Genomic DNA, 9,766 nt, shown 5'->3' with positions numbered 1-9,766 from the left:
ACTGCTGGAGAAATAGAAACCTAAAGGTACAGGCTCTGACAAAATGGCTGAACATTGGCCATATGGCCTACTGTCCCCAACAAAAACATTTATTCAATGTAATTAAACTGAGAAGATGGACAAAGAGACCCAGAGCTCCTCCAAGTTTAACTTGCCCAAGATTTCCCCAAGTCCTTCATCTTAAGCATCCTGGAGAGGCATTAAAATTGAAACAATGGGCTAAGGCGATATCTATCATCTATCTAGCTGTTTGTCTATCTGTCTATCTATCTATCTATCTATCTATCTATCTATCTATCACTTATCATCTATCTATCTGTCTATCTATCAACTATCATCTATCTATATATTTAAATGCAGTTCTACACAAGGTGTAGTGGTGTCCACCATTGAATAATTATTGTTTGGGCTCATTCACACCTTATAAGGTGGTCTGAGCGGTTGTTAGAACTATAGAATCCCTTTTCTGGAGACAATTCTCCATTCTAGCTGTGGCTTTTTTCTTCTCCCTTCTAGGTCAATTCCCATTCTGGGAGGGACCTATTGTTCATTAGTCTGACATTCAGATTGGGAAATATATATGTATCTCTTTAAAAAATATCTATTTCTGCCAGTCCATTTATATTGTCACTATATCCTTTGTTGTCAGACTATCTTTTTTTTTTATTTAAGTAAACTTACTTTTTAATTTCATATGATTTCTTTAAAAAAAAAACTTTTTATTGTTTCTTTGTGAATTTCACATCATGCACCCAAGTCCTATTCATCTCTCTGTCCCTTTGTATCTGCCCTTGAAACCTCCCTTCAAAGGAAAATAAAAATAAATAAATAAATAAAACAAAACAATCTCATATGGAAGCTGTAGTATGTCTCTATGTGCCCCACAGTGTGCTCTTTTGTCCACACATCTTCACTTGCAAATGTTCATTGCAATGGGTCATTGGTCTTGTTTAAGGCCTCTGGCTTCTGCCTCACCATCAATACTGGGTTCTTACTGGGACTCCTCTCGGATATCCTGTTGTTATCCGGTGTCATGGAGATCCTGCAGCTTTGGGTTTCAGAACTGGCCTCTTTATGAAAAGCCCCAGCATTTCATAAATGAGAGAGATGTTGGGGTGGCCTATCTCAAAACTCTGGCTCTGGGTATGGGTGGTAGCTGAGGTGGATAGCCCGCCAGTTCTCCTGTGCCCACACTGCCAGGGTGAGCACTCCAGCACTGCCTCAGCTAGCTCACCCACTGCTACATCTGGTATGTGTAGCACATGTGTGCCTAGTGTCCACAGAGGCCAGAAGAGGATTTGGATTTCCTGGAACTGCAGTTATATATGCAGGTTCTTGGAGTCAAACCCTTCGCTTTTAGTCATTGAAACATCTGTCCAATCCTTGTCTTACTCTCTTATAGGTAGTAAGATCATACCACTTCCTAGAAGACCACCTCTAGACTCCTGAGCACAAAGCTAAATGGTTATATGATGATGGGTAAATTACCCTTTAGGTGATTCATATCTCACCTGTGAAACTGAGACGTTAAACCAAAACTATAATACATACGGCATTCAGAGTCCTGATGTGACATGAATTTGGGTCCTCTGGAAGAGCAGCTCCCCAGGTTCTAGATTTGAGGAATGGAACAATAGAGTGTGGGAGGAACGTGACCTTGCCTTAGAATGTGCCCAAGATGAAAGCAGTCTTGGGTGGCTTGACCCCATTGATGCCCCCACTGAGATAAACATCTGTGATAAGTCTGAGAGGCGCCATTTGGGGCCAGGGATTAAGGACAAGGTGGGTGGGGGGCTGTGGCTGGGCAAAAGGACAACCATGGACTGGAGGAGGTAACCAGAAGAGAGACCAGTGGTTCTGCCCTGATGGGGGAGTTGAGGGTGGCGGGGGACCTCCTGCACTAAACAACAAAACAAAACAATCATGCTTTATTTTCTCCTTTGACTTGGAGAAATAGTGACAGCTTTTAAGCAGCATGTTTACTTTATTATTTTTTTCATTCTTGAGTTTCCATGTGAAGAAATGTATTGCATCAATTGTAGCTTCTTCAGATTTAGAGGCTGGAGAGATGGTTCAGTTGTTAAAAGTGTGCTGGTTTTCCAGAGACGCAGGTTCACTTTCAAGTACTGAAGTCACTCACATTCCATGGTATTAAGATCTCTCTTTTGACCTTTATTGGCAACATCACTTTTGAGCACATACATGCATACAGACAAACAAATGCCTGTGTGGTGGTGCATGCCTTTAACCACAACATTCAGGATGCAAAGGCAGCCACATCTCTATGAGTTTGAGGCCAGCCTGATCTACATAGTATATCACAGGACAGCCAAGGCTATATAGAGATACCCTGTCACAAGCAAACAAGCAGACCAAACTTTACTCTGATCAAGTATCACTTTTTACAATTAAGCTCTGTTTTCTAGGACAGGAGACATTGCCCAAGGGGTCTAAAATATGTGCTGTTCTTACAGAAAACCAGAGTTCAGTTTCCATGACTCATATCCGGTGTCTTACAACTGCCTGTAACTCCAACTCCAAAGGATCTATTGCCTTCTTCAGGTTTCCACTCACTGTCACATATTCCTGCAGAAATACACACATATACATAAATTTAACAATAAATAAATAAATAAACATTTAACAAGGATTTATTCTTGTCACTATAAATAACAGGATATTACTTAACTTTGTGTCTCAACTCTAGGTAGGGTTCTTGGTTTTTAAAAATTTTTATGTATATGAGTGCTGTATCTGCATGTACACCTGAATACCAGAGGAGGGCATCAGATCACATTATAGATGGTTGTGAACCACCGTATAGTTGCTGGGAATTGAACTCAGGACCTCTGGAAGAGCACACAGTGCTCTTAGTCACTGAGCCATCTCTCCAGCCCCTAGGTAGGGTTCTTAAATTCTATTTTGATATCCCATATCATAAATGAATTACAAACAAAACAACAACAATGAAACATTTGGCTTCACACAGCCAGAGATTTTATCTTAAATATTAATATTTCTTCTGACAAAATGTCATTTAAGAAATGCACGTTTAATTAACATTCTTCCTTCACAGTTAAATTATCTTACTATTATAATGCTTAGTTTTGAGAAAATGCAGGTGATTATAAAAGGCAGTTGTATTTTGATAGAAAGGTATACTGTTTCTATTATCAAATTCTGTTATCATTTAATTATTTGAAGTTTGCAGTAAACTTGTTCAGATCTCTACAATGAACCCATTAAATCTATTAATAACTTCCCACTCTCACAGGGACAGCTGCTTCTGCATGGAGTCATTTTAGGCATTAGTGGTGATGTAGTGGAAAATGAGCTAAGCCTGGGAATGTCCGGGATCTCCTACTGTCTATCTTTAGGAACACCATAACTGTCCAGCGTTCCAGTGCCCTTATTTACTAAATGAGGTTAACATGATTCACACTACACATTTGTTGAGTTTTAACGTAACAATGTGAAAGTGTATTGGAAAATTCCAATAATGGCATATGACAAGTGTCACTTATGAGTGAAGATGTGAAAACTACAATTAGGAATAAACTTTTTCTTTTATAACCCCAAGAGTATATGAATACATTTCAGGTGAGGGACAATGCTATATAGTTAATTGAGTTCTATCACCTTGGTTAATTAGCTTAAGGTTCTCAAAAATAAATTTCTACTATAAAAATAAAAGAGATATAAGTCTGACTGAGCAGATAAAAACTGGCTGCTTTTCCAGAGGACCTGTGTTCAATTCTGAGCACTCACATGGGAGTTCACAACCATCTATTGCAGGAGATACGATAATCTTCTTTGGGCCTTCACAGGTATTGCATGTGTACAGTACACAGATGTACATGAAGGCAAAAACACTCATACACACAAGCTAAAATGGAAAGAAAAAGTGAGATAATATTTGAATGATGACTTTATGGTAAAATTTGAGTCATAATTAGCATACAGATCCAATACAACTGAGGTTCTAGCTGTAATACTGCAGATTAATAGCTAAGACTTATCTACTGGACAATGGTAGCGCACTCCTTTAATCTCAGGGTGTGGAGGAAGAGGCAGGTGGATCTTTGTGTTCGAGGCCAGCTTGCCTACAGAATGAGTTCCAGGACAGACAGGCCTAAAGAGTGAAACCCTGTCTCAAACAAACAAACAAACAAACAAACAAACAAAGACTTCTCATCTGGCAACTTCCACCCTCATAACCAGTCTGATTCTTACCACTTCAGTGACAGAGGTTAACATGGTATGAAGATACTCCGGTGAGAATTAAGTTGTATTACTACATCAACGGTTATTTTTATAACTTCAACAATTATGTTTTTAGTTTTTGTTGGGGTTATTTTAAAAGAATGTTCTATTAATGTTTATTATTAGCCATATAATTATTATGGTGGTATTGTCTAATCTTTTATCACAATCAGTTAAGACACAGACACGTGATATATTTTAGAATATCCTTATTTCAGTTGAGGCATGGCAGCTCTTCATAAACTATCATTACCTCCCAAGCCCGCATAACATGGCATCTATTCTAATAATTTCTGTCTGGGCTACCGCCTATTCATAATTCTGAAATACTTGCTAATGTTCTTCATCTGGGTCGCTTTCTTCTATTCACGCTGATCTGGCCACATTCTTCTCTTCATGCTAACCCATAGTGGCTTTTCTTTGCTTCCTTCTTCCTCTGATACCTGTCTGCTTCTCTCCTGTGTTCCCACTGTTCCCAAATCCAATGAACCTTTGTCATGCCTACCTTTCTCTGGCCCTGCCCAGGTATTGGCTTTTTATTGGTCAAACAGGGATAATTTTTTAGGCAAGGTTTATATAATACACACAGATGTATGTGAGACTGTGCTCCTCTGGGCAGCAACTAGATCTTGGGAGCCAGTAATTAGCATCTGAATACATATCAACAGACAATTTCCAATAAGTTTTGTTTTCCCTGGAAACTAAATTGAATTATAATTATTTATCCAAGGTCTATTTATTGCATTAGGCTGGTGTCATTGAGTAGCTTTACAGTGTAAATAAAATAAGTTTATTTCCAAATGAGAAAGAATTTGTTGTAATTTGCCTTCAAATTGTAAATGCCCTATATAAAACGGCTATCTTTATTTCTTAAGTACATCCAATGACAAATAGATAAATACATTATAGGTTATTTATTTTAATTTCATTGTATAATAAATAATCCTCTTTTATTTTGAAAACAAACCTATCACACAGCTCAATATGAAAGTCCTCATGGAAATAATTCACACCACGACTCTGCAAACCTTTGAAGATATTAGGCATTTGTCTTATTTTTTTCAAGACAAGGTTTCTCTATGTTATCTTGGTGGTTCTGGACTCACTTTGTAGACTAGGTTGGCCTTGAACTCACAGCGATCCGTCTTAAATAATTTTTTTTGTTTGTTTTTTTGAGCCAGGGTCTCTCTGTGTTAGTCTTGGCCTCAAAGTCACAGTGATCCAGCTGCCTTTGCCTCCCCAGTGCTGGGACTAAATGCATGTGCTACCACACCCTGCCTAGGCAATTGTCTTTTATTTCTTTTACTGGAAAATCCAAATCCCCAGTTCAGCATAGTACATTGCAAACTTCATTGTCTTTGAAAGTCTGAGGAGTGATACTTTGTAAGAGTGGAACGTGTTAACTTTTAATCGCAACACATAGTTACCAGTTATGCTTCTTCGTTTGTGCTTTTTTTTTCCCCAGAAAGGATCTCACTATGTAGCCTTTAGCTGGCCTAGACCACTAGCCTCATGCTCACAGAGATCTGCCTACCCCTGTCTCCTGAGTGCTGGGATTATGCTTATTTTTTAATAAGATTACTTGTTAAAGATAAACATTTAGTTATATAGATATGTATGTAGTTTTTTTTTTAAATGATGCAATAATTGATGCCACAGCAAAGTTTAACGGTATAAAAGGCAACAAAATATCGATATACCAGTGCAGATGACTTTGTCTTAGAACTGGAGCCTATTCAACTAGGCACAAACATGTTTCCTGCTTCAGAGCAGCTCTTTGCAATGATATGATCACCATTATTTCATGATCGCATGATGAATGTAATTGGCAAACTAATTGTTTCTGCAGAGCTATCCCTAGGTACCAAACAGGGCCTAAGATGCTCTGTCAGGCACATCCCAGAAAGCAATCTGTAGAGAATTTTCTGATGCTGGTTATACAAGCCCCATGGGACCTTCTTCTTCATAAACAGGGCAAGGAAAACTCCTTTGTCTATAGTGTACTTGGCTCTGACAAAAATATAAATGCCAGGCCCTGTTATTTCAGTGTGTAAAACATGAGCCACGCTCCCAGGAGCATGATGTGAGTACTCCTGTACCTGTCCAGGTCTACCACTTGACTACCTCACAGACTAGCAGGGACACGCGTAGGTCCTTCCTTGTCTTTGGGACAGCTCTTTATTCTAATGGACCTAAAAATTTAGATTATAGACCAGAGTTTCATGGTGTCTGAGCACAAGCAACAACTAGAGACCTCTCAGAGCCTTTGCTGACCAAAGGGAGAAGATGAAAGCCACAGAGGAACGTGACTTGCTTAGGGAGATTTTTAGGCATGGCTAGAATTGTCAAGGAGCAGCCACCCACTCCTAAACCTGTGATGACACTGAGTCTCATCTTACTGTCTTCACTGTATCCAACAGAATGTGAGATGCCTCAGTCATTGTTATTAGAAAGGGCATTTCGGAGCAGTAGATTCTAATGTGGACCACCATGCTGAACGCCATGGCTTTGAAAAGACTCAAGTCACTGGTCCACACACCAGTGTCAGATTATAAACCTTTTGCTGACTAAAGCTTTGAGTGTGCTTTTAACACTTGGCAACTTTATTTTTCTTTTTTTATGATAGGCAGGGGTCTGGTCACTATATACATGTCAAATGCTACCACTGCCTCCTTCGGGGAAAGTCTACTTCTCAGAAGAAATACTTTCTGTAAGGAAATGGGACCAAACTTCCCATTTTAGAGATAATACCAAATTTAGCCATTAACGGTATTTTAAAAATGCTGCTGTATGGTTCCTAAAACAGGAAATGGTTTTAAGTAAGTGTAATTAACCTGGAACATCTCCAACATTCAAGAATAGAAGCTGTGAGAATCCATCTCCAAGGACCTTGCCCACCAGTGGAGCAAATTCTTTGAGCAAAGGAAAACTGATGGGCTATTTCTCAAAAGATTAAGGGAACAAACAATGGAACAAAACAGGTTTGTAGTCTATTAGCTTTGCAATTGCGATAAGTTCCTTAATACAGCCAGACTTCATTTTCTAATCTGTAGGTCTGATTAATAGCAGTAATTGCTACTTTCATAGATACGTTGTTAAAAGTAATCATACTTTCTTAATGACCTGTCTACTTTTGGAACAAAATAAGTATTCATTAGTTTGTGTGTAAAGAACAACAAAAGAAACAAAGGCAGGCAGACAGGCGGGCGGGTGGGCAGGCAGGCGGGTGGGCAGGCGGGCGGGCAGGCAGGCAGGCAGGCATATTGTTGGAATCATTGTTAATTGCCATTGACCATAGTTGAATCAAGAAAAGGACCCCCTTCATCTCCAGACATAGTGTATTCCAGTTAGATTACTCCCCCCAGTGGTTGTGTTTACTTTGTTCTACTTCTATGTGGCTCATTTTTCTATTATTTTATCATGATAACCTGAATTTGATAGGATTCTTTTTGTACTCTTGCTTCTTTTAGTTAATACTTTCTGAGTTCTCTCTGTCCTCTTAGCATAAAAGCTCCAGAATATCCAAATACCCAGCTGTGACAGACCAGGGCATCTGGGCACTCTCAATTCTAAAGAGATTTAATTTAAGCTGTGGTATAAATCTTATTAATGTTGTTTAATAAATGTTTGTATGTACATAATTTCAAAATACTAAACCAAATTAAGAGAGTTGGAGAAGTAGGCTTCAGATATGCAATACAATGAAAGACTTTAATTAGAATTTACAGTTTTGTTAGGTATACTTCTAGGTGTTACATAACTGTATGATAGTACAAGGTATATTTGCTGCTGTTGACTCTGCTAGAATAATTGTGAATTTCATTTTACAGATGTATGAGAGGTATTTATAAATTGTTTTAACTAATAGAACTATTTAGAACTAAAGTCAGATTGACATTAATTGTCATGTTTTATAATATAATCCTTTTCTGTTATTTTTCAGAAGGAAATGCATCATGGAAGTATGCTACTTAAAGCTATCAGAAGAGTTCAAAATATAAAAAAAAATGGTCAAAGTAAATGCCATAGGAAAATGTTTCTAACCTGAAGATGTTTTCAAAGTATCTTTAAATTGCTCTTCTTGGCAAAGAAGGTGATCATCTCCTTACAAAAAGTGTTTCTTCTGAGAAATAAATACACTTACCCTGAAGGAGGCAATGGTAGCATCTGATATGTGTACTTAGATATGTCCCCGGCCTATTGTAAGAAACAAAGTTGCCCCACGTTAAAAGTACACTCAAAGCTTTCAGCAAAAGTTTTATAATCTGATACTGGTGTTCAGGCTGGTGAGTTTGAATCTTTTTAAAGTCAGATATTCTCAAAACTATGAGGAATCTCTCAGTAGTGACTCAGTTTATCCTGCTGGGCATCCCAAACACAGAGGGTCTGGAGACTATGCTCTTTGTTCTATTTTTATCTTTCTACATCTTTACCCTGATGGGGAACTTATTAATCTTACTGGCAATCGTCTCCTCCACTCGGCTTCACACCCCCATGTACTTCTTCCTGTGTAAGCTGTCTATTTTTGACATATTTTTCCCTTCTGTGAGCTCTCCCAAGATGCTATTCTACCTCTCAGGAAATAGCAGAGCCATCTCCTATGCAGGCTGTGTGTGCCAGCCCTTCTTCTACCATTTCCTTGGTTGTACTGAGTGTTTCCTGTACACGGTGATGGCCTATGACCGCTTTGTTGCCATATGCTACCCTCTACGCTACTCAGTAATTATGAGCCATAGAGTATGTGCCTTTCTGGCCTCAGGGACATCATTTTTTGGCTGTATACAGGCTACTTTTTTAACTACTCTCACCTTCCAGTTGCCCTACTGTGGCCCCAATGAGGTGGACTATTACTTCTGTGACATCCCTGTGATGCTAAAGCTGGCATGTGCAGACACATCAGCCCTAGAGATGGTGGGGTTCATCAGTGTGGGCCTGATGCCTCTCAGCTGCTTCCTTCTCATCCTCACTTCCTACAGCTTCATTGTCTGCTCTATTCTGCAGATCCGCTCTGCTGAGGGCCGACGTAGAGCCTTCTCCACCTGCAGTGCCCACCTCACTGCCATCTTGCTTTTCTACATGCCAGTTGTCCTCATATACTTGAGGCCAACACCAAGCCCTTGGCTGGATGCAACTGTTCAAGTCTTAAATAATCTTGTCACCCCTATGCTAAACCCATTGATCTACAGTCTCAGGAATAAAGAGGTGAAATCGTCACTGTGGAAGATCCTACATAACCCTGGCTTCCATCCTGAGCAGTTGTAAGGAAAGAGGAGTCATGAGTACTTCATCCGTACACCATGGGAGGCATAACATTTTTATATGGTTTTCATAAATTATCTTAGTTTTACATGAAGGACTATGAGGCAAAGGGCTGAAATGACTTTCCAAAGGGTGACTAGAAAATAATGATAGAAGGGAGACTCCAGGTTTTGTGACTCTAGAAACTACCCTTTCATGGATATTACACTATTGGTAAAGAAAGAAGGGCTCTCTGCCCTGCAAG

At 39.2% G+C, this 9,766-nt stretch overlaps 1 protein-coding gene across 1 annotated transcript; it reads left to right on the top strand.

Annotated features, from left to right (window-relative positions):
- Positions 1-8,589: 8,589 nt before the first annotated feature.
- On the top strand, positions 8,590-9,525 carry LOC311598273 (olfactory receptor 10D1B-like; the record flags this gene model as incomplete). The annotated part of the gene is made up of 1 exon (XM_084783304.1): positions 8,590-9,525. One exon carries the CDS (start codon positions 8,590-8,592, stop codon positions 9,523-9,525), a length of 936 nt encoding a protein of 311 aa, XP_084639430.1.
- Positions 9,526-9,766: the final 241 nt, after the last annotated feature.

The sequence above is a fragment of the Acomys minous genome (assembly GCF_964271855.1).
Source record: "Acomys minous genome assembly, chromosome: 5".
NCBI classification, from domain to species: Eukaryota; Metazoa; Chordata; class Mammalia; order Rodentia; family Muridae; genus Acomys; species Acomys minous.
The sequence above is the reverse complement of the archived record's forward strand: the minus strand, read 5'-3'. Positions and strand labels throughout refer to the sequence as shown.